Source organism: Marmota flaviventris, chromosome 18 (genome assembly GCF_047511675.1).
Source record: "Marmota flaviventris isolate mMarFla1 chromosome 18, mMarFla1.hap1, whole genome shotgun sequence".
In the NCBI taxonomy this organism is placed as follows: Eukaryota; Metazoa; Chordata; class Mammalia; order Rodentia; family Sciuridae; genus Marmota; species Marmota flaviventris.
This window is the reverse complement of record NC_092515.1, coordinates 2,236,438-2,261,107: the sequence shown is the minus strand read 5'-3', so window position 1 is coordinate 2,261,107 and position 24,670 is coordinate 2,236,438. Positions and strand designations below refer to the sequence as shown.

The 24,670-nt window shown below is 54.9% G+C and overlaps 1 protein-coding gene across 3 annotated transcripts; it reads right to left on the bottom strand.

Annotated features, from left to right (window-relative positions):
* Positions 1-23,101, bottom strand: Ppp6r1 (protein phosphatase 6 regulatory subunit 1). Of its 3 annotated transcripts, XM_027921254.2 has the most exons (24): positions 22,999-23,101; positions 12,200-12,432; positions 9,887-10,073; positions 9,666-9,803; positions 9,313-9,378; positions 8,005-8,117; positions 7,798-7,911; positions 7,048-7,210; positions 6,804-6,956; positions 6,577-6,711; positions 6,161-6,225; positions 5,935-6,050; positions 5,749-5,834; positions 5,578-5,667; positions 5,397-5,494; positions 3,850-3,907; positions 3,580-3,761; positions 2,263-2,390; positions 2,004-2,175; positions 1,825-1,895; positions 1,639-1,720; positions 1,001-1,111; positions 834-905; positions 1-754 (listed from the first exon to the last, which is right to left on the bottom strand). In XM_027921254.2, exons 2-24 carry the CDS (start codon positions 12,424-12,426, stop codon positions 751-753), a joined length of 2,631 nt encoding a protein of 876 aa, XP_027777055.2. In that variant the 5' UTR covers positions 12,427-12,432; positions 22,999-23,101; the 3' UTR covers positions 1-750. The 3 variants fall into 3 exon arrangements, with proteins under 3 accessions (XP_027777055.2, XP_027777056.2, XP_071460645.1); XM_027921255.2 differs by lacking the exons at positions 834-905; positions 22,999-23,101; XM_071604544.1 differs by lacking the exons at positions 1-754; positions 22,999-23,101 and having other exon boundaries at positions 830-905.
* Between the last annotated feature and the right edge of the window lie 1,569 nt (positions 23,102-24,670).

The window sequence follows — 24,670 nt, the reverse complement described above, 5'->3', positions numbered from 1 at the left end:
AATCGTAAACAGTCTTCCTTTATTTATATTTGCAATATGAAATAGAAGCTCAGCACGAACACTCGCACACTCACGCCAGGCTGGGGGAGGGGGGACAAGGCCACATGGCAGCAGGGCTGGGACCCCAGGCCCCTGGGCAAGGGGGCCCAGCCAAACTGATTCAGGGCCCCTGGGGATGTTGCCAGGGAGGCCCCACTCCCCAGGGCCAGGCGCCTGGGTGAAAGTGCAGGGTCTGAGCGAAGGCACAGCCCCACTCGGGCCCGACACCCTCGCAGGCTTTCCCCCAAGGTGGACCTGAGCTGAAAGGCTGGATGTGGGCATGGGCACGGGCATCGGCACCGGAACCACAGAACACAGAACTGGGGCACGGCAGCAGCCTCAGGACCCCAGAGCCAGCCCCCACCAGGATAGACAGGGAGGGTGTGCTTCGGAGCCACGGACCCTACGCGGCATCCCAGCTTCTTCTCTCCTTCTCAGTATATATATAATATATAATATATGTCTCTCTTTCTTCCTTCTTTCCACATGACTCTCTATCTTTATTCTAGGAGACAAAGCTCCGTAATTTCTCTTCTCAGTGCAAATGGGGGTGGGTGGGGGCCTGTCTCCCTGGCACCAGCCTCCTGGGAATCCAGAGGAGAGAATGTGAAGAAAGGGGGTGACAGGAGCAGGGGGCATCTTGGGACCCACCCTGCCCCACTGGGGTCCACGGAAAGGACGGAGGATCTGGCCGCCACCACCACCAGGCAGCTACCTGGGAAGAGAGGGAGACATAACATGAGGGTCCAGGAGCCCTGTCCCTCCCACCTGCCCCAGGCTGTGACCACACTCACTGGGAGCCTGGGGAGATGGGCCCTCCAGGGGCAGAGCCGTTGGGCACTGGAGGAGGCTCAAGGGCCTGGGCACTGTCAGAGAAGAGAAGGGACCCAGAGGTCACTGCCTGCCTCCCAGCTTGCCCCACTCCAGTCTCTCCTCCAAGGGAGGCCTTCTCACTGCTCACCTCTGGCCTGGGGGGAGCTCCATGGGCCCTGGGCTCTTCTCCCACTCCGTGGTCTTGGAGGACTGGTGGGCCCCGGAGGCTGGGATGGAGGTAGAGGGGTCTCTGGTGGCACTGTAAACAAGACCAATGAGGCAGTCAGCGGACAGCCTCACTTGTTACCATAATCCACCCTAGACTGCCCATCACTCCTAGAGGGGCCTTACTGAGCATCATGGCCGGACACCAGCTAGATGCTTGGTAGCTTCGTGGATGCCCATGAGGATACAGATGGCAGAATAAAGTGGGACCAAACAGCCCAGGCAGGGGAAGGGGTAGGCAAGCGGTGCCCACTTTGTACCCCACATCAGCTGCAACAGATACCCTGTGCAGGAGGTGCTTCCCACCCACATAGGTCCTCTGCACATCGGCTTCTGAAGACCCCTTACACCCTCCAGGAAGCCTTTCTCTGCCCCTGGGGCTACAAGGACCCTCAAGCCTACTCCTGCCCTATGCGTATTTACTTAGGAAAAAAAAGCCACAGGGAATGCAAGGAAAGGCTCAGCAACCAGGAGCAGCCCAGAGACAAGACAGCCACACCCATCTCTACAAGAACATGAGGCTGCCCTGCCTCCCAGCAACCCAGACTAACGCCCCTCTACCTGTCCAAGTTGCTGGGGGTGGAGCGCATCCCATGCAGGGTGGCCTGGAGGCCCTCGATGCTAACCAAGGCCTGGCAAGGGGCTGTGAAGGAGACAGAGCAGGTATCAGCTGCTGCCTCACAGCAGCTTCAGACACAGCCAGGCTGAGACCCAGGACCCCAGCGGGCAGGGCACAGGCAGGCTCACCAGAGGACTCTGTCACTTTGCTATCATCTGTGACTTCCTGAGGTGCTGAGGTGGGCGTGGGGTCCTGAGACCTAGGAGGTAAGAGAAGAGCCCGAAGGTGTGGCTGGGGTCAGCACCCAAGCCTAGGGAGAGGACCCAGGAATGTCAGTCTCATGTCCACTTGCCCCACCTGCCCTCACCTGAGCTGCAGGGCACTGAGGGCTGAAGGACTGGTCAGGCTCTGGGTGGGCGGCATGTCAAGGGGCCCCGCAGGTGCTGGAGGCCCAGAGTGTAGCTCCTCCTCCCCGGAGACTTGGGGGTCCATTGGGGCATCCATAGGCACTGGGTCAAAGGTGGCGGTCCAGCTTGGGCCTGGGGCAGGGGCCAGGGAATGGAGACAAAGGTGAGCTAGCAGCACACACCCCATGTGTACCCGATCACCCACCACCTAACACTCACCAGGAGGCAGAGAGCCAGCTGTGGGGTAGGAAGTGGGGTCAACCCGAACACGGGCTGCCCTGCCATCAGCCTCCTCCTCGTCTTCCTCCTCTTCCTCCTCGTCCTCACTGTCTGTGCTGCCTCCACTCCTGCCCCCGACACCATTTCATCAGGTGGCCATGCAGGGACAGCCCACTGACCCACTTCCCCCACTGCAGCCCAGGGCCACAGGGTAGACAGATGTTGACAAAAGAAAACAGGCAGAGGAGGACTTTGGGAAGCCACTGACAAGGAGGTCCTAGAGCCTAGGGACAGGGATTCCTGCATGTGCTGAACAGAGCAGTAAAGACGGTCATCCCCATCTGTCCTCCAAGGCAGGACAGACATCCAGGAAATACAGACTCAGACACAGAAGAAGGTCACACAGACAGATGCCAGCTCCTGAGTGCCCACTGGACATCACCAGCATCATCATCCCCTAGCAGGCCTCCCCACCCAGAGCCTCCAGTCAATAGAAGGGTCCACCCTCTTCCTCTACTGGCCCCAGGCACATTAGACACAGGATGTTCAACCTGCACCAGAGTCACATAGTGGTCTACAGCAGGACATCAAGGTCAGTGGCCAGCAGAGGGTACCCCAGGAAATGAAAGGCCCAGCTCCCAGATCAGGTACTGACAAAGGGGAGTCCATGTAGCTGTACTCTTGGGGTGCTACACTTATCTATATGCATGACACATATATCGTTAAAAAGGTAACATCATTAAAAAGGTGTGGTAGCACCTGGAAGGTGAGGGAGGCTGAGCAGGGAGACACCAAGTACAAGGCCAACCAGGGCAACTTAGGGAAACCCTGTCTCAAATGAAAAGGACTAGGAGTGTGTCTCAATGGTAGCATGCCCCTGGGTTCAAGCCCCATTACTACCAAAAAAAAAAAGTTAATATAAAACACACTAATCTGCAAATCAAGTCATCAGGCAGCCCACAGAGTCACAGCCCATTGACCTGGTGTTCATGCTGGCAAAACATACACAGCATGAATCCATTTAACCAAAGAACAAAAAATTAACACAATATTCACACAAGGCTGATCACAACCTAATTCCAGCTTTGTGGAATTAGGAAAAAGGGACCCTTTACCCCTGTACGGGAAACGTGCCTAAGAGCTCATATGGGAGCAGCCATGTGATGGAGGGAGGACCCATCTGCACTCCTAGTCTGTCCTTTTCCTTCTGTAGCTCAACTCATTTGGTCTGGGTTTCTATCACTCAAAATTCAAAGTGCCCCAACTAGTACACACACTACTACTCCTTCCTGAGTTCTCACTCAGCCAGGAACTCACCGGACTCCAGGGGGTTGGCCCAAGCGGGCTGTCCTCACCAGCTGGCTGCCCTGCCAAGCACCATACTCTCCATCCGACTCCCCAGAACCCGGGCCCTCCTCCTCATCCTCTTCCTCCTCCTCATCATCATCAAACTGCTGGATGCGGTCCTTATAGCATATCTCGAGCAAGTTGGCATTGGGCTAGAGGTACAGGGTGGGAAGATGACTCCTCTGCCCACAGTGCCCTCACATCCCTCCACCCCACTGTCCAGGACAGGCAAGCACTCACGTTCTCGTCATCCGCATGGAGGGAGAAGGTGATGTTGGCTGTCTTGTCAAAAGGCGCGCTAGGAAAGGAGGCAGGGGTGGGTGAGAGGGCACCTTGGGGTCCACGTTCCCTTCACTCACTGAAGTGGTGAGCCCACCCCCACCACTCCGACTCCCGTCTGCTCCCCAAAGACCTGCAGCACGTGACAGTCAGCTGAGAGAGTGGGGACAAACCAAGCCACCTGACACATACACATTCCCGGCAGGTCCATAAGCCATGCTGGGCCATCACCAGCCCTGTGCCACATGTTGCTCACATACTGGTCATAGCCACCCTACAAGGGAGTGTCCCGATCTCCTCTCAAAGCACAAGGCAACAAGCTAAGGCACACAGCGGGCCCAGAGTGGGGCAGCCCAGATGTCCACTCTGCACCGGCCACCTCTTAGCTGATCTGACATCTCCTGCAACAGGAACCCTGCAGGGTAGCAAATTCATCCCCCAAATTCTGTATCCATTCATTTTCCCCCCTAGAACACTTCGTGGGTTTGTTCTTCACTTTTTTCATGTAATTCATCTTGGTAGAGGAGAAGGTAACAGCTTTGTTGCCCTTTATTTACTTTTTTTTTTTTTTGAGAAAGGGTATGAGGTGCCCAGGTTGGCCTCGGACTTGAGATCCTCCTGCCTCAGCCTCCTAGGTCATAGGGATTAAGGTGTGCACCAGAATGCCTGGCTCATAGCTTCGTCTCACAGGGAAGCTGGTCATTCAATGTCATCCACTGTGTAGTCAGTCCATCCTCCCACCACGGTGGAGTCAGATCTGTACTTGGGTGTTTTTCCCAGGGGTCTCAGCACAGGCCTCTGATCAATAAGACCAATAAGCACAACACACAGCCCAGGTCCTGGGCGGAGAAGCAGCAAACAGGATCTCATAGCCACATCTAAGGCCATACAGGGCCACAGCTGAGTGGAGCCTATCAAGGTGCCCCTCACACAGTGCTGCACAGGGGCCCTAGGGTGGCTGCTACAATCCCCTCCCATACTCTCCAGCTATGTTCTGGGGCCTTGGTCCCCTGGCTATCCATGGGCTCAGAAGCCCTGCTCAAAGGCAACTGCGGGTGTTATCCCAAAATGGGTCGACATCCACAAGGCTTCCAGAGCACCGTCAGTGGTGATGGTGATGCTGACCCAGCCTCCCTTATGCCACCCCTCTCCATCTGCACCCCATGTATGACAGCAGGGAGCCTCCTGTCCTGCCCTCTGGGGCAGCGCCCTTCTAGTTTTCCCAGTGTTGTGGTGAACTCGCTCTTCATAAACTTCTCACTGAGACAAGGCATCAGCCTCCGTGCTGGCCCAGGGGTGGGGACCTCACCTGCTGACCTTCAGCACGGGGAGGGGAGACTGCAGAGCCTCAGTCTAATAGGAGATGCGGTGGCCAGAGGCTGGGAGGACGCACACTGTGCGTGTGTGCTGCCAAGACAGGACGGCGCTGGGCCTCTCCTCACCCACACAGAGGAACGGCACCCACCACCCTGAGGTGAGGCCTGCCCCACCCTCACAGATACACTTACTTCACACTCTCCTCCTGCTCCCCAAATTCCTCATCATTGAAGCCAAAGTGGTCGATGAAGGCCGAGGTCATGCGCTGCATCTGGAAGTCCATGAAGGCCTGTGGGGGCATGGAGGCGGGGCTGGAGGGAAGCTGAGCAGGGAGAGCCCCGCCCCGTTCCTGCGGCACAGCCCTAGGCCCACCTGCTGCAGCACAGCCTCCTCGGGGAAGTTGAACTCCTTGAGCCGGTCGTCCTCGTCGTCACTGGAGGAGTGCAGATGGCGGGTGTTCACCTGGCCAGGACAGGAACAGCGGTCAAGGGCCAAGGGTCCAGAGAGAGGGAAGCACATTCCTGCCACAAACCTGGGCCTCACCAGGTCCACAGTGTTCCTCTTGTTGGTCTCTGCCAGAGGTCCTGACACAAACGCCTCCCACCGCTCCCGCTGTTCACCTGGCAGTTCTAGACACATGGGACGGGAGGAGATGGACGGAAGGACGTGAGCAGCCACTCACTCCAGCACCCTCCCGCCCCACCGGCTGTCCTGGCCAGCCCGCCTCACCCTTCAGCAGCTGCCCCAGCTGCTCGGCATTGGGCCCCTGCTCTGCATTCTGCACCAGTGCGTTGGCCACCCGTGTCAGGTGGCCCATGTAGCCTTTCCTTGGGCCCCCCCCAGACCTGGATGAGAGCAGAGGACACAGCTGGAGGGTGGGGTGGATGCCAGGGCTGCCGAGCCCGGGGCCTGTCCTCCCCTGCCCCATCCACCCTGCAGGGCAGCAGGAGCTCACTGTACACGGTCGTTTTCCTCCCAGGAGGTCAAGATGCGCTCCACCAGGCGGCAGTGTTGCAGCAGCTGTGAGCAGTGGGGATACGGAGCAGTCAGGGTGGAGTCTTCAGCAAGCACACTCCACCAGGCCCCAGGCTCGCATCAGACTGTGAGGGACACAGGGACAGAGGCAGGCCCTGCCTCCTCGGCCTGCCATCCTCTGGCTTTCTCCACGGAGCACAAGACACACATGCACACACTTGTGGACATGCACATACCCTCAGCCAACCTGGTCATAGGCCTGCCAAGCAGCCTACCCTTGATGACTGCTGCAGCCGGGCACTCACAAACAGGCCGAAGAAGGGACGGGGCAGGCCTCTGAGCGTGCACCCTTAGGGATAGGCCCCCAGAGAGAGGGAAGCAGGGACCCCGACTCACATGTTTCACCACAGGGTTTGGAGCAGGTGTCTCAGAGCTGCTGTCAGGAGGGGCCCCCGAGCTCAGCATGGCGCTCACACACACCTCCACTTGAGCATGCAGGAAGTTGTTGAAGACATAGTGGAAGAAGAGGTCCTGGGGGGGGGCGCACATGCTGGCACCAGAGATGTGTGACCTGCGACCTGGCACTCCCCTGCCCCTAGCCCCCAACCCCCTGGCTCCTGTACCAGCATGGTGTTAGGCACATCCAGCAACAGGAGCTCCTGTGTCAGGGCAGCATCATTGGCACTCAGGGCACTGGCCAGGAGCTTGACTACATGCAAACGTGTGTTGCCCAGTGGTGGGGCCAGGCTTCCCCATGTCATCCGCAGTGGCTCCAGCTGCAGGAGCAAGAGGGCACTCAGATCCTGAAGGCCACCTTCCCTGCCATCCCATCACCCCTGGAGACACGAAAACCCTCACATCCCCCACCTCGGGAGGCTCAAGTAGGAGCTGGTGGAAGCAGCCGAGTCGCGGGCGCAGGGCGTGCAAGGCACCCACACTGGATGCCATGCTGTCCAGGGCACCCTGGGCCAGGAGCTCTAGCTGGCCATCCACACTGCTGAAGAAGTTGTTCATGGTCACAGCATCCGACCTGCAGCAGGGGCAGGATCAAGAGCAGAGTGAGCCAGAGGAGCCTGTGCACTCTACACAGGAGAGGGCTCAAGTTCCATGTCTGGGAAGGGAGCCAGCCATCATGTGCCCCAGAGGTTGCTCGTCTGGAGCCCTCCTGACGGGCTGGAGAAGATTGTGAGCCCCAGTCCAGCCACAGTGTCCACAGTTCACTGGGCACAAGTAAGGGGAAGTGGATGAGGCAGAGCATGGCAGGTGGAGTATAAGCCCCAAGGCAGCCTGAGGACTGGGTCTAGGCGCAGACAGCCATTGAAAACTGCCCCTCCCACCAACCAGCTTTGAACAGTGAGCCCGGCCTCAGTTCCTCCTCCTCTTTTTTTTTTTTTAATGTGGAGCTGGGGATTGAACCCAGGCCTTGTGCATGCAAGGCAAGCACCCTACCAACTGAGCTACATCCCCAGCCCAGTTTCCTCCTTCTTAATGAAATAAGATGTGGCACATCAAACTGGCATACAGGAACACAACCAGCCACTAAGCCGTGGGCCAGCCGGGCGCTGCTGCTTCGCCCCACAGACAACAAAGCGTGCCATCTCTGGCCAGCACCTTCACCTTGGCCTCCTGGGCTCCAAAAGGGTCAGCAGCACCTGGATCCCACTGACAATGACTGACTGGTTCTGCTCTCCCTCAAACATGTTGCTCAGGAGCTGCTCGATGGTCTCCTGCCTGGGAAGCAGGAGTAGGTCAGAGTGAAGGCCCAGGGCAGGGACCCAAGATGGCTCCCCTCCCTGGGCTTCAACTCCCATTCTGCAAACCCACTTCTCCAGGGTGGCCAACAGCTGGTCAGGCTCCGGGCTGTCCTGGCCTTGGATCATCAGGTCCCGGCTCAGGCGGATGATGTCGCACAGGGACTGGGACGCGTTGGAATGTTGCTGGGGAGGGGGAAATGAGTGAGGACCCTACATAAGCTGACCATCTGTGGCCTCTAGCCACTTTGGGATAGAGAAGGTCACACAGACACAGGGAAATATGCTACAAAAGGAGGGAACAAAGAAGTACCAAATGCTTCCAGAAAAGACACACACACACACACACACTCTCTCTCTCATACACACACACACACACACACAAACCACTGCTCACAACACCAGATGCCCAAAAGCTGGTGGAGGGAAAGCAGATTATGACCTCTCTACACCATGGAGTATTACTATGCCACCAAAAGAAATGAGGCATTGACCCATGCTACAACAAGGATGATGCTTGTGTGTGATGCTGGGACAGAAACAGGGCCTGTAAAGGTGCTCTGCCACTGAGCCACACCCCAGCCTGAGGATGGTCCTGAAAACACTGTCAAGGGACAGAAGCCAGACACAGAATATCATCTAGTATAAGATTCCATTTTTATTAAACATGACAGAATGTAGCTCAGTGGTAGAGCACTTGCCTAGCATGTGTGAGGCCATGGGTTCAATCTCTAGTACTAAACAAACAAATAAAAAAGACAAAACCCCAAATTGTTTGTATAAAATGTGCAGAAAGGGCTTGGTTGCCAGGAAGAGGGACAGGCGAGATTGGGAAAGTGCTAATGGCCACAGGGTTTCGAGTATGAAAAATACTCTTTGAGTTACCCACAATACTGTGGATGTACTAGAACCCACTGAACTATAACCTTAAATTGGTATAATATACAACATGCCATTTATATCTCAGTAAAGCTGTTAAGAAAGGAGAGCGCCGGGGGTGGTGGCACACGCCTATAATCCCAGCAACTTGGGAGGCATAGACAGAAAGATCACAAGTTCAAAGTCAGCCTCAGCAAACAAGCAAGACCTTGCTTCAAAATAAAAAGGGCTGGAGAGGTGGCTCAGTGGTTAATGGCCCCTGGGTTCAAAATAAAAGGGGGTTAAGCAGGGAGTGAAACACAAGCAGAGCATTGGGTCTAACCGAGCAGGCAGGCAGCCACAGCTCAGTCTTGTGCCCCTGTCCCTCGAGGACACCAGGGCTATACCTCCAGGCCCTCATGAACCCTCCACAGCCCACAGCCTGTGTGAACCTTATGCTGTGCTCCCTTTCTCAAGGGGCAGGACCTGACGTAAGAGGCCTGAAGAACACCAGGGCACTCACATTGTCATCCTTGGATGGGTGGATCTGCTCGATCAGCCGCTGGACAATCTTCTCCTCATTGAGCCACTGAGGGTGAGAAGCCGGGGCTGCTTTAGGTTCCCTGGGTTTTTTGTTTTTGTTTTTTTTTTTTTACTGGGGATTGAACCCAGGTCCTCCTCACCTCCTATGTCCTCCCCAGGCCTCCCTGAGAACTCCCTAAGGCCACCCCTGAGCTACAACCCCAGCCTTTTTGTTTTTGTTGTTTTAGAGACGGGGTCTCGCCAAACTGAGGAATCTGGCCTCACAGTGTCCACCACAGTGTCACCACTGCATCTGGATGATTTCTAACCCTGACTGAGTGGGGCCCTCCTCACATTGAAGACATCCTGCCGCAGCTGGGGCCGCTCCACACAGGTAAGCAGGCGCAAGAGGAGGTCCATGATGGCCGAGGTGCCAATGTGTCGCAACAGCAGGTCCACGAAGTCATCCTTCTTGCGTAGGAAGGACACGAGCTGGAGGCACAGGGCCACGTCATGTCCCAGGGTCCTTGATCCCAAGCAACCCCCCAACCCCAGTGTGGAAGGGAAGCAGGCACCTGGTCTGTCTTGCGGTTGATGAGGATGCCCATGACCTTGCTAAAAAAGCTGGCGAGCAGCGGGTTAAGGCTGTCACTGCTCTGCAGGAAGCCATAGAGCCGGCTCAGGAGGGACTCATCTGCACCCAGGGCATCGTTGATCTGGGGCACGTCCGAGGTCAGAATCTCGCAGGCCACACTGGGGTACCTAGGAGACAAGCATGGGAATTAGGGGAACTCAGAGAACGTTGGGCTCATGAGTCCAGGAAAGGGAAGCAAAAGGAACACTTTTAAGATCCTCCTCACTGCCCACGTCCTCCCCAGGCCTTTCTAAGAACTGCGGAGGCTCTCCAACACCCCAAGAAAACATCTGACCTGAGTATGGTTCTGAAGCCCCTTCACTTCCTTACCCTGCCACCACCACCAACTCCATTCCTCCCAAGGACACACAAGCAGCCCATACACTGTCCCAGTCAAGGCTGGCTCCCTCTAGGTCACCACCTGAGTGTCCCTCCTGGCCCCTGACCCAGGCAACTTTTCTGAACCTCTAACCCCATCTCCTGCTTCGCTTCTTCAGACACATGCACAGTGCTGGGCAGCTCCAGGAAAAGAGCTATTCTGCCCAGGCTACCACCCAAAGCCCCTGGAGACCACAATCTGCTCTGGTCTAATCCATAAATTGTGGAGGATATCACAGGTGCCCCTCCCCTGGAGAGCAGACTCCCTGGGAAGGGGCAGGCACCCTGGGCCAAGCAAGGTGCAAGTGTGGAGATGGAGGCTGCTGTACACCGGTGGAGTATAGGTGAACAGAGGCCCTTGGAGAGAGAAGCCAGAGCAAAGAAAAAAGAGAAGGCACACATGTGGGGTGTGTATGTGTGTGTGCGGCAGCTGACAGACATCAGGGAGCGAGAGGGACACTCTGCTGGCACGCCAGAGGTGCTATCAGCAGCAGCAGCAGGGGACCCACCAGGCCTCAAGCTCCGAGTCTGGTGCCCTTGTCGGCTCTGCTTTACCAAGTCCCCACTACAAAAGGCCAACGGAGCAGCAGCCCTCATCCCCTCTGTCTGGCTCAGGACTCCAAACTGAAAACTTAAGAGTGAGGCAGAGAGTGGCACCAGTGGACTAGGAGCAGGGACAAGAAGGGTACAGACATGGAAGCCATTGGGAGAAGTGTGCAAGGGCCCAGGAAGGGCAATATGAGGGCGAATGCAGCCCAAACCCCTGACAGGGCCTGCTGCCCGGTCCTGCCTCCCTCCCTACAGAGGTTGTGGGCGCCTCCACCCACAGCACTCTGCATGCCACGGAGTACACTGCACCAAGGACAGAAGCCAGCTGCTGCCCTCTCAAGTAAGACAACAGAGTCACAGGTGTTAAAGATGTGATCCAGAACCAGGGGATTTGCTTTAACCCCCCAGGGAGCCCTCTAGAGGTTTAAAGCACGTGGGTCCAAATCACATAAGCCAAGGCCCATCAAGTAGACCTCAACGACAACAAAGACACTCATCTTTCCCACTGCAGCCTGAGTCTCCAGAGAATCACCCTGAGGGAAAAAGCCCAACATGTCACCTATCAGATGATGCACTTGATCATACTTTCCAAATGACAAAACTCCATAAATGGGGCTGAGATATGGCTCAGTGGTAAAGCATTTGCCTAACATGCAGAAGGCCCTGGACTTGACCCTCAGCACGCGCCCCCCCCCCCTCCAAAAAAATTGTTAAGTAGAGACAACTAGTGGTTGCCAAGGGTCAGGGACAGGATAGGAGAAAGTGGGTGTGGTTATAAATGGGCATATGAGGGGTCCTTGTGGTGACAGAAGTGTTCAGGATGTGGTACAGACACACAAACCTATAGGATGATAAGCTTAGTACCTGTGCACACGAGTAGGCACAAGTAAATCCAGGGAACCTCATTTCAACAGGTGGGAATACAGCATCCTTGTGACCATCCCAGCTGTGATACCACTAGGGGCAATGTGGCAATAGGTACTCAGGAATTCTCTATCATTTCTACAACTGTATTTCATTCTACAATTACCCCAATAAAGATCTAAGCTGGAAAAAAAGATCAGGAAAAAAAGTAGGCACTGGGTAAATGAAATATTGGCAAAACAGCACTTCTTGTCAGGGCTGGGTGAAGTGGGACTTACTCATTCCACCAGGCCCTGCATTATGGGTAGGTCTGGAAAATCCCACGATATAAAGCAATCTGCAGCAGGGCAGAGTCTGCACCCAGGTGAACTGTGTGACCCTGGGAGGGACCCAGCCCTCTCTGCCTCAGTTCCTTATCTCCAAACCCAAGTTACTGAATGTTGGGGTGGTGTGGGGGACTTACTTGTAGCGCAGCCTCTCCTCACCACTGGCTGGTGGCTCCTGGGTGACCCAGGACACCATGGCCTGCAGGTGTGGTGGCTGCAGCAAGAAGTCCAGCAGCTTGCGGTTGACGACCTTGCACTCCTGCAACACGTCCTCCTCATCCAGCAGCTCGGACAGGCTCAGGTCCTCCCGCTCCAGCAGTGTATCCAGGTGCGAGCTTGTGTGCAGGTCAAACTTCCAAAACATGGCGCCCTGTGGGCAACAGGACACAATCTGCATGTTACGGTCCCAGCCAAGGTAGTCGCCAGCCATACTGGCCAAGTGCCCCCTTCCTGACTGCAGACCCAGGTCTGCATCCTCAGGTGGAACCTGTCCCCAGGGATGTGCCCCAGCTCAGCCTTCCCATCACACAAGCTGGACACTCCCAGTGAGCATCAGGCTCTGCCAGTGACCCTCCATCCCACCATTTCCAGCAGGCCAGTCATTTCCCCTACATTCCACAGGGTCATTTCACATCCAAGGCCCACCGCCCCATCCACCCTCAGCCCTAGGCCTGGTGAAGTGCTCTATGCAGACCACACAAGACCAGCAAGGAGAGGCCAGACACTGCAGAGTGACTTCAGTTCCTCTCCCCACAAGTGTTCACTGTCTACATATCTAGGCAGGGACACCCTAAGGACATGACTTGAAATTCTGGCTTCAGACTCACTTCTATCTATCTGCTGAACAAATTCAAATGCCCCATGACCTCTAGTACACAGCTGATGCCCAGCCCAGCAAATCACCCAAGGCTGCCTGCGAGGTGCGGGCGGTGGCAAGGAGCGAGGAGGAAGTCTGCTCATCTGGAGGCTGTGGCTGTTGCTTGGACACCACACACACAAACACACCCCAACCATCTCCTCACCACCCCTCATGAAGGCCTGGGACAGGGAAGGGGAAAGTTGCCGGGTGGGGCTGGGAGGCTCCCAAAATAGACACTGCCCAGTGCCCAAATGAACCCAGGACAGGATGAACCCAGCTTCAGAGGGATAAGAATAATAAAATGAGCTACCAACACCTAGCTCCTCACCACCCAGGGCACAGGTAACTAACAGGCAACGAGAGCAACTCACCAGAGGCAAGGCAGTTCTGTTCTGAGCCACTGACATTAACTGACACATGGCTCCTCATAAGGACCTCTTAGGCTCCAGAGCCTGTGGGAGGCAGAGCCAACCTGTGCTCCCGGTCACTGGTTCATCAGCATACACCGCACACAACATCCAGACCACAACCACCCCACAGAGGCTGCCAATACCTCATCACACAGGATTGGAGGAACCAAGGCCCAGGTACATGGATGGCTTCCTGGACCCTGCAGACCATCTGGCCCTAAAGACAGCATCTACGGAGCTCCTGCCACAGGCAAGGCACCAACCACATTTCCTGCTCCTTACCTCCCTCTTCCGAGCCTCACAATCATGGAAGCAGAGGCCACTGTTGCCACAGGCCACCATTGGAGGCAGGATACCTCCTCCTAGGCAAACAGATGCTGGTGCCTCTCTAACAATGCCTTCTGCACTCTCTCTCTGCCCAACCCTTCCTTCTGAGTTCTCTACATAGCCCTCCACTATATCCCTAAACCCTCTGACCTGCAACCTGAGTGACTGTAAATGTGAGGTAGGGGACCAGGAAGAAGATGGAGCCCCATGGCAGAGCAGGACAGCTGCAGCCGACTCCCTTACCTCCTTGCTATCTGCCCACTCCAACAAGGGGACCACCCTAGGCTCAGTACAGGAGGCATGGCTGGGATGTACCCTGGGGAACTGACAATCCTGATGCGATATGCTGTCAGTTCCTACACCCAGGCCTACGAAGGTGGAATAAAGGAAAGGGTTGTGATCGGTGGCAGCCATTATGGAAAGGTGGGGGCAGGAAGAGGCAGAAGCAGGCTCCAAGACTGCCACAGAGCAGGGGCAACGAAGAGCCCCACTCCTCTAAGGCCTCCAGGTCCTAGTCCACAACTCACTGGGACTTGCCCCTGAGCCCCTGACCCCAGACTGCTTTTCCAATAACCGTTCTAAAATACTAACTTGAACACCTCATGTTTGTTCCCACTAGAATTTTGCACTAAGGGCCCTGAGGACCAGGCCCCCATCTCCCGTCCCCTCTGCTAAGCCCACCCTCAACATGCTCAGTGACATACTGCTCCCACCCCTACAAGGCTACACACGAGGCTCTGAGCCCCCGTCACCCAGTCCCAGTTCACTTGGCTAACTGACCTCCACCGTCCACAGAGCTCCAATCCTACTCCCCGGGAGGTAGGGTGCAGGCAGGGGGCATGCCTGATATCACCTCCACCAGAGAGGGCTCCAGGCTCCCTGTGCTCAGCTATCTCAGAGGTGTCTCCTTCACAGCCCACAGACCCCAGGAAGACCCCTCCAGTGTGTGTAGCCCCCAGCACTGTGCTGGACACCCCGAAGGCCTTAAGGGTCTTTGTGGATAGAGGCATTGTCATATTATCATCTGAAAAGGACAACTTTGACCAATGCGCCTAGCACCTCCATTGTACCATCATTCTAAGAACTTCACAGTCATAACTCAACCAGCTCTCTTGACTATCCTCCAAAGGAGGAACTGCTGGCACCATTTTTTTTTTTTTAATATTTGTTTTTTGGTTGTAATTGGACGCAATACCTCCATTTCACTTACTTTTATGTGGTGCTGAGGACCGAACCCAGGGTCTCGCACATGCGAGGCAAGCGCTCTACTGCTGAGCCACAACCCCAGCCCCTGCTGGCCCCATTTTACAGGTGAGGAAATTGAGACACACCAAGGTAACTGGCCAAGCCTAGATCTGAGAGGCAAACAGTAGAATTAGCACTCAGACCTGAAGGTGAATTCTCAGAGCATTACAGCCTTGTGCCAGCACTGGGCCTTCCTGGATGAATGAGTGAGCTCCAGAAGGCTGCTTCCAGCACTTGCCCTGCATCAGGACAGCTGGCCATGGCATCTGAGCTGGCTATCCCCACGAGGAGCTTGGCATTTCCAGGCCAACATTCCTGCTCCTGAGGGGGAGGTGGCTGAACACTAAGCTCCACATCTACCTCATCCCAACACTTACTCAACAGACACCTTCTGGATTGAGGGTGGGGGGAGCTGGGGATATGGTTCAGTGGTCCAGCACTTAACTGGCATACATGAGGCCCTGTGTTCAATCCCTAGCAATACGCACACACACACAGAAGGCAATGGTCCTCATGTCCCCTGTGGACCAGCTGTGATAGCATAGCTCACCCCTGCCCATCAGTGGGACACAGTCATTCAGACACCTCATTTGTTCTCCAACCTCACACCATCAGAAATCCAGGGGCTTAGCAAGGCTTCCCAGTCCAGATCCAGGCACTGCTGATCCTCCATCTCCTCTCTCCCTGCACATCCACCAGCCCAAACCAGGTGCTCACTGCCTCGTCCTCCTCAGCCAGCCAGCCAGCCAGCCAGCCAGTCAGCAGGAGCTTGCTCAAATGACAGACCCTTAGTGGCTTCCTGTTGCTCTCAAATACCACCTTGAACTAGATCTTCCAGCCTCTCTCATGCCATGTTCTACAACTGCCCCGGGGATACGGGTCTTCTTTCTGCCCCCAGAACATGCTACAGCCAGGCACAGTGGTGCACACCTGAAATCCCAGATACTAGGGAGGCTGAGAGGCTGAGGTAGGAGGGTCACAAGTTTGAGGCCAGCCTTGGCAACTTAGCAAGACCCTACCTCAAAACAAAAAATAAAAAAGGCTAGGGATGTAGCTCAGTGGTAGAGTGCCCCTGAGTTCAATCCCCAGCCCCAAAAAAGAAAACAATAAGAACAAAAACAGAACATGCTATGCCTGGATCACCTCAATGACTCCCCCAATAACGGGTTTCTTATGCTTTTGTCTCTTGCTAAGCATTCTGTTCCCAGAACAGGGAGCCCACATTTGGGCTTTCCCCACCTAGCCTAGCAGAACCAGCCCCCAGCCCCACTTTCGTCCACTGTTCTGTTGTGTCTCCCTGGGACAAGCATTCTGACCCACACAGCATTGAGTGTTGTCTGGAAGCAACATGCCCACACAGTAATGGTGTACTTGCAGTGTATACACATAAACTGCCTCTGAGGATACTTCTTCAGAATCTTCCTCACTAGGTTACCAGGAGCACCTGGAGCAGCACCTCACACAGAACCCGGCGCTGTGGCAGTGACTGCTCACAAACACTAGTTGAAAGACAGCCCCATCTCCAAACTAGTGGTCACAAGGTTCCTGCCCTGTGACGGGATGCTGCTGTACCACTCCCACCCCTGGCCTGGGCCCCTCCTAGCCACAAAGGCAACTGGGCTGGCTGGGAGGGACAGGCTGGCCTCCACAGATGGAGTGCTGGGTGTATTCTCCCCCAGTGTGAGAGAACATAAAAGCACCCTGCTGCACAGGAAACATGCCTGCACCGTGGGACTCCCCGTTCTGCTCAGATGCCAGACCTGAGTCCTCAGGGACCTGTCCCTAGTTTCTACTCCACTTGATGATGAGGAATGCAACAGGCTGACCTAGCGCCTGCCACCAATGAGAAAACGGAGGACCATTGAAAGGGACACCAATCCAAAGCACACTGGAGCAGGATGCATTTCCTGATCTGGGTGTACCTAGGACCAGCATTATCTCAAGGGACAACCACCAAATTAATCATGACTCTAATTTCCGGCTGAAGCCCATGCAGTGGGAACCAACAAGAAGTTCAACGTGGTGAACACACAGCCTCTCTACATGGAGCAGCAAGGAGGCCAGGCAGGTCAGAAAGTGGCCCAGACACGCCGAGCCACACGCTGTACAGCCCCACTGACGGGAGTGTCCCGAATGGGCAAGTCCACAGACACAGAAAGTGGATTAGTTTTCAGGAATCGGGGCAGGGTGGACAAGTGGGGATAGTTTCCTTTGGGGGTTAATTTTTTTCTTTTTATTTTCTAAAATCAACTGTAAGAGTAAGAAAACGGAAAAAAATAAATTTTGGCAATGGTTCCACAAGGTTGTGAACACATTAGGAACCATGGGTTGGTCACTTCAAACAGACAAACTACACGGCATATGAATGGTATCTCAAAACCGTTACCAAAGGAACAGAAGCTGCTGAGGCGACCACACTGAGGCCAGGCACGGGCTTATGCTACATCCCAGCCAGCCCAGAACTGACAGGGGCCCACTGGCCTGGCCACCATGGCTCTGCTCTGGGGAGCCAATCCAGGTTGCCCCTGCCCCATCTCTCAACACCAACACCCCCTGTCCCAGCCAAGGGGCAGGACAGGGCCATGCCATGACAGCAGCTGTAGAGAATCCAGGCACTTGCCCTCACAGCACCTCCTCTCTCCACACTAATAACAGGAAGAATTCTCACTGTCCCTAATGGAAAGGGGTCCAGAAGGACAGAGCCACTCAGCTACCATGAGGCAGAGCTACGATTCTCCCCTTCCAATGTACCCTGGTCCCTTGACAGACAGCACTCACTCACTTCTAAGGCACTGGTTAAAGGGCACAGGGTACAGCCCCTCAAACCCAAAACTTGTCTCACCCCTGCTCCAAACTCAGCACCTGCTTCAGGGAATAGGCCAGGCTTCACTCCCAAAGTTGGATACCCAGAGAACTGGCTCTAGGGAGAGGGCTGGCTGGCATGGGGTGTGGTATTCAGGGGCCTCTGTGAGCCCCAAGAACCCAGGCAGCCCTTAAATTCTCAATCTCAGGTCATTCCTCCAAAAATCAGAAGTAGGGGGAAAGAATCAAATTCAACTGAATAATAATTGAGGCCCTCCAAACACTGGTTCTGACTGAAGATACAAATACAGCAGAACTTTAAAAAGAGAAAAAGAAACTTTTCCCACCACAAAATCAATCCACTCTGGCTTCAAACCCTGACTCTCAGCACCCATCTTTCAATTTAACGAAAACTGCTGGAAACCTGGGAGTTGGCAAGACAGCAAAGCTTCGCATTCACTCTCTAACCTGTCACTTGGCTTCTCTGAGCCATGAGTCCTCGGCTATGAAATGGGGGACAAAACCCAGGAGGGAGGGCTGTTATGAAAATGAGCTGAGCTGCCCCTAAAATCACATCCAAATACTGGAGCGGGATGGGTAGGAGACAGTCACCAAATGGCACTCAAAATAGAAAAGCAGGAGACAAACAACCTTTCCTCAAGTGACTCAAGCACTTTTCCTCAGATCATTCAAACACTCAGGCGTGCACCACACACACCACCACCCCCACACTCTGCGACTTTCAGCAACTTCAAGAAAACGGAAGTTGACTACCACTAGTTTTGAGAGACCTTAGAGACCGTTTGAAAACCATGGCTCTGACTGCAAACGGAAGAAGGGGAAATTGTAAATGAGAAAGGAAGCCCTTAAAAACGAAAACTACCTCTGCTTCTCCTGCTAGCCCTAAACCACTGCCTCTGTTTTCTTGTTTCGCTGTGTTCTTCTAAGGCCTTCAACACCAGCTGCCCGTCAAAAGACCTCCAGCCCCTTCCCTGGCGCAGACAAGGCCTCACTGCGGCTCCCACAGCAGCAGCCACATCCCCAAACACAGATGTGCCTACCAGGAAACCCATGGCCAGTCCTTTATCTGCCAAATCTTCCTAGCCCTGGCCCCCCAGCACCTGGAAATGGAGGAGGTTGAGGGCATGAGGCCTCTCAGAACCTCTGAGGACAGCCACCTGGCTACCAAGGCTCAACAGAGGCTCCAGCTCAGGACAGGCCCATAGTCCAGCAGACTGTCTTAGGAGGGGAGAGAACCAGCCGCAGGCCTGCCAACATCCAGCTCCTTAAAAGGCTAGGTGGTTCAGAGTCAGCAAAACCTCTAACTTCACAGCACTGAACCGAATCTGGAAAGGGGGTTTGTGACACTGAATTCCAAGGACAGAGAAAGGACAACAACCTTACTGCCTCTGAGCAGGACCCACAGCTGCAGAACTGAACACCACCATGGCAGGATAGGCACTGCAGACAAACATTTGGGAGAAGGGACCACTGACAGAAGGGGAGAGGGGCCTGGCTAAGGCTACAAGGTACAACGACATGGGACTTTCCAGGGGGTGGGAAAGCCTGGGGGAAGGTCCCCAGTTAGAGGGCAAACCAGGCACCTCCCCCTCTGATAGCAGACCCCACTCCCAGGGGAAGTGGCAGCTGTGGCCCAACCTAAGGGATGTAGTACTTCAGAACAGTCTAGGGACACTTGGTCAAGGACTGGGGAGGAGACTCACATGATCCATTCTCCTGGACTTGTCACAGGTTTAAAGGAAAAGAACAGTGGACAGATTTCAAATAACCCGTGCATAAACAAAAGGAGCAAGTTAATATCACAGGTGATTTGGGTTCAAATCTTACCTTTCCAACTGAAATCTCTGTGGCCTAGACCAAGGACTTAACCCCAGGGAGCCCGTTTTCTCCTCTGGGAAATGGCTTACAGATGGGGGTCATTCTAAGGTAGCACTTCCTAGAAGAATCCATAAACCCACTGTTCAAAGGAAATTCCTGGTCTGGCAACGGTAGGAGGGCTTATCCCCAACAAGCCATGGTATGCAAATCAGGGAAGAGGAAGACATCTCTGGCTCACCAGAGCGTCCAGGCCTTTCACCTCACCTCTTGCTACAAGAATGGCACAGCACCCAACAATTGGTGCACCTCACCTGACTGCTCTCAGCTCCAGCTGAGCAGTTCCTTCTACCTTCCCTTCCATTCTGCAGGTCTGACTAGCTCACATTGGGTGCTTGAGATCTCCACACAGCAGTACTTCCTCCAGGAAGCTTCTCCATGCCTCCTTCTATATCATCCCCTGGTTATCTTAAGACAGCATCTGAGCCCCCTGGAAAAAATGCCAATTTCTCAGGATCTAGCATAAGGCAAGGTTCAGAGCTAAAGGTACTTGCTGGATTAAAAAAAAAAAAAAAACTGAAGGCAGTGGGGGAAGCTAACAGTCAAAGATCCTTTAAAAGGTCATCCTCTTGGGCTGGGGATATAGCTCATTTGTAAAGTGCTTGCCTTGCATGCACAAGGCCCTGGGTTTGATCCCTAGCACCAAAAAAAAAGAAAAGAAAAGTCATCCTCTAATGGAAAGAAACAGTGTATGATCCAACAAAAGCAAACCACCAAAACGATGAAAGTAATCAAAATACACGTAACACACTGCCACTCACAAATTTAACAGAGGAGATAAGCCCATATAATACCCAATGCTCAAGCAATAAAGCTGGGTTTCTCTCTATCAGCACTATTGACATCTGGGGCTGAAGTGGTTTCTGTGGTGAGGGGACTGTCATGTGTACTCTATGACATTGAGCAGCATCCCTGGCCTCCACACATACCCACTAGATGCTGGTGGCATTCCCTCTTCCAGTTGTAACAACCAAAAAGGTCTCCAGACATTATCAAATGTTTCCTGCCCAGTTGAAGGGCATAAACTGCAATATATATCCCAAACCAAACAGTAATCTACAGAGCTATTGGTTCAGGTACACTTACTGGGCCTTATATTCTGCTATGGGAATCTACAAATATCCATGCTTAATCCCCAGAACCACCTATGAGAAAAGTTCTCGTGTTAACCCCACTTAAATGAGGAGGAGGCACAGATCACTTAGTAACTTGCCAGAGGTCCCACCAATTAGAAAAGCACAGCCAGGACTGGCACCTAGGTCTGACAATCCATACTTGCCTTCACTACCTCTTCATGATCCTAATCCCAAAATTAGAGTCACTGAACATAGACAAAATGACACTCAGGGTTGGGGTGGTGGCTCAGTGGCAGAGCACTTGCCTAGCATGTGTGAGGCACTGGGTTCGAATCTCAGCACCACATCTAAATAAATGAATAAAATAAAGGTCCATCAACAACTTAAAAAAAAAAAAAAGGAACTGCCTTCAGGATCATTTAAAAAAAAAATGATACTCAATAGGCAAAAGTTTTATTCTGCTCAGTGGCAAAACACCTCCCTAGTATGTGCAGGGCCCTGGGTTCAATCCCCAGCACCACAAACAAACAAGAGAAACAGAGCACACAGCATTTTAACAGCATAAGCCAACGCCAACCACCATTCCAACACCAGTAAGTGGATGCGGCAGGGTGTGGTGAGCGTTTCCATGTGTGCAGTACATGTTAATACAGGGGTATGTATACAAACCACTCCAAATGTGCTCTTCGGGCAATCTCAAATCTCTGGGGCATTTGCCCTGGTGCTGAGTTAGAACCTTGCCTTCAGGCTAGAAGTGACCCCACTGCAGGTTTCTTTACAACGCTGAACCTAGTATCACATCTGTCAGAAAATGCAGCTTCCTTTCCAGAAACATCTTCTTACTTTTTAGGCGGATTAACAGAAACACCTGCATCCTCAGTGCAGACAAGGGTGTCTGTGTATAAGGGAGCAAGACACTAACCAGAGGTCACACTCAAAGCCCTAGACAGGCATCCCAGCCATGCCACTCTGTCCCTCTGCCCAACGCTTCTTCACTCAACCACACAGAGGACTCAGGTTCCTCCAATGTTCCCACCTTTACATATTTGCAGGTGCTGTTCCTTCCACTCGGAAGGCTCTTCTTTCCACTTTCCATCTGTCAACTCCTACTCATCCTTCCTAGACAGAAAAAGCCACCTGTCTGGCCAGTCTCACCAGTCTCTCCCACTCTGTGGCCTCCTGCAGCAGTGCCCTGAGTTACCTCATCACAAGACAGTAATTGTGACTGTCCAGTGGTGCCTTTGTCTCCCCAGGGGGCAGCTCCCCCACTCTGGGCCCAGCCCCAAGTTCCCAAGCCTGGCCTCAGCAGGCCTCGCAGCACAGAAGCAGGCCAGATCTCCCCAGCCTTCTGCCCCAGGCAGCCAGACACCAGGACAGGAGCCTCGCTCAGGTGAAGGGAAGCCACTATTCTGGGAGTCAGGAGGCCAAGGAATCCAAGAAGGCTGGCAAGAGGAAAGGGCAAGTGTGTGGGAAGAAAGGAGGATCTGAGGAGGAAAAGAAGTAGCACCCAAGGGGAGTAAAACTGAGGGGATGGGCAGTGGCAGAGGAGCCCAAGGAGGCTGAACTCAGGGGGTGAGGAGGTAATGAGAGTCCCAGCAGAAGGGACCCTGATGTTAGCTGGGGGAAGAGGGTGGGCCAGGGCCCAGGCAAGAACCTTAAGATCATAGGGGCTCCCAAAGGAAAAAAGTAAGGGGATGGGAGTGGGCAGGGGACATGAGACTAAGGAACTTGGGACACTGAGAGGAGGCGGGCGGGTTAAGGGTGCGACGCAATTCAGGGGAAGAGACAGAGACTGGGGAGAGGCGGGTGTGCAGAAAGTTAGAGACAGACACACACTGGCTGAGGAAAGAGAGACTCGGGAGTGAAGGGGAAGGGACAGAGACTGGGGGACAGAGGGGAAGACAGAGACTCAGGAGTGAAGGGTAAAGGACAGAGACTGGGGGACTGGGGAAGACAGAGACTTAGGAGTGAAGGGGAAGGGACAGAGACTGGGGGACTGGGGAAGACAGAGACTTAGGAGTGAAGGGGAAGGGACAGAGACTCAGGGGGCAAGGAGGAGACAGCGCGAGGGCGCGCGCGTGTGTCCCTTCCCGGCAAGGGCCGGGAAGGGACTGAGCCTAAGGCAGAGAGGAGGCAACGGGAAGGACTCAGACTCGCGCCAAAGGAAGGGAGAGGAAGGGACGTGAATGGACAAGAAGCGACGGGGACTCGGGACGAGGTAAGGGACGGGAAGGAACCGAGACTCAGGCACAGAGGAAGGGGCGGAAAGGACAGCAGGGCGACAGCAGCGGAAGAGCGGCCGGGAGCGGCGCCGGGCTCACCTGCGCGGCGGGGCGGCGGCTCCTCGCACTCGGGGCTCATCGGGGCGCACCCCCTCGCCCCGCCGCCGGCGGCTCGGCCCCGCCGCGGGCCCGGACCGTGGGGCGGGGGCGGCGGCTCGCGCAGGCGCCGCGACGGGCTCGGGGCGCGCACGCGCCCTCGGTCAGGCCGCGCGGGGCCGCGTCGAACTTTGGGACCACGGCGAGGGCGGCGACGGGTGGCGAGGCCCGCGAGGCGCCTCCGCGAGCAGGGACGGGGAATTCGGCTGGGTTCCCGGCCGAGCCGGCGCCCGCGAGAGGAGAATACGTCCTCCTCCGCAGCCCGAGTAGACCGCAGAGCTGCACAGCGGCCAACGGAGGCCGACGCCCGCTTCCTCAGCCGACGCCTCCCCTGAAGCGGCTGGGTCTCGGGCCGCAGTCCGCCTAAGCACCTCCGACGCCCGGCTCGCTCCGCCACTATCCCATAATGCCCCGAGCGCGAGCGGCTGCGGAAGCCCCGCCCTCCCGCCGCCGCCTCGCTGCGCAGGTGCGCTGGAGCTACTCTCCTGATGCACGCAGTGCGCATGCGCTTGTCCGGACGTCCGACCCCGCCCTCCGGGTACTCAGCCTCCGCCTGTGCGCCTGCGCTGGGCGTGTTCTCGTTCTGTGTGAATAAGCGCAGAAGGCCAGTGTGCAGGCCCCGCCGTCGCCCGGGACCTTAGCACCGCCCTGCCGGGAAGCCACTAAGCTTGCTACTCCATGGCGTCTCTCCCCGATCGGTCTTCCATCCGCGGTGCCGCTCCTCGCGGCCCAGTTCTGCTTGGGCTGTAGGGTCGGGTCCCGAAGCGTCCATCCCGGCGTGACCCTACCCTACTCCCCCTGGCCCCGCTTCTCTGGCGCCGCCTTCTCTGTGGCTGTGGCTGACTTCTGTCCTGCTCCTGGGCCGTGGCCACTTCTCTAGCCCAGAGCTGCACAGGGTCCTCCCACACCTTGTGTTCACGCAGGTCCATCTGGCTCTGTGCCTCAGCTCCCCCGACTTCATAACTCCCTCCCTGCCCATCTTAGAGGCCTCGTGTGCGGGTTAGAAGTGCGTTAAAGAACATAATTTGCTTTTAAACCTGCAGATGGATGTTTTTTCATTTTAGGGACATTTTGTTGAATCATGTATCTGAGTATGTTCTTTTCTGTATTTCAAGAAGGCCAGTTATACATGCACATCTGCCAACTTCTAATGGCTTTAATCTTTGTCGTATCCCCCAGCATCCACTGATTAACACCTGTCAGTAATTTGATTTTTTCAGCCATGTCTTTTCTGGTCCCTGCTAGAAATATCTAGTGTGTATGTTATGCTCAGTTTTGGTTGGTCCTTGTATCTGGCAGCTTGTTCTGCAGGACAGATTATCTCAATGGCATGGCATGTGCCATGTGCCATGTTCACAGCTTGAACCTGCACATATGCAGGCTGGCAAGACTGTACTCCCCATGTCTCATCGCTCAGATGCCAGAGAGCCTGGGTCCAGCTGCATTAGTGTATTTTAAGTCCACCGTCTCACATCAGCCACCATCTTTTGGTTAAAGGAAGCCACATGGTCAAGTCCATCATGGTGGCAGGAGGTGCATATGCTGTACCCACCATGGGACAGGAAAGTCCTCTTGTCTCATCGATGTGGAATGGAAGGGAGAGAACATTCACTGC

Bases quoted from the DNA above. Each gene is read 5' to 3' on its own strand.
- Ppp6r1 (XM_027921254.2), bottom strand. From the start codon at position 12,426: ATGTTTTGGAAGTTTGACCTGCACACAAGCTCGCACCTGGATACACTG. The intron at 6,712-6,803 runs GTACAGGAGCCA...GCCCCCCCCCAG, and splicing joins ATGTGCCTAACACCATGCTG to GACCTCTTCTTCCACTATGT. The intron at 3,908-5,396 runs GTAAGTGTATCT...CTCCTTTCCTAG, and splicing joins GAGCAGGAGGAGAGTGTGAA to CGCGCCTTTTGACAAGACAG.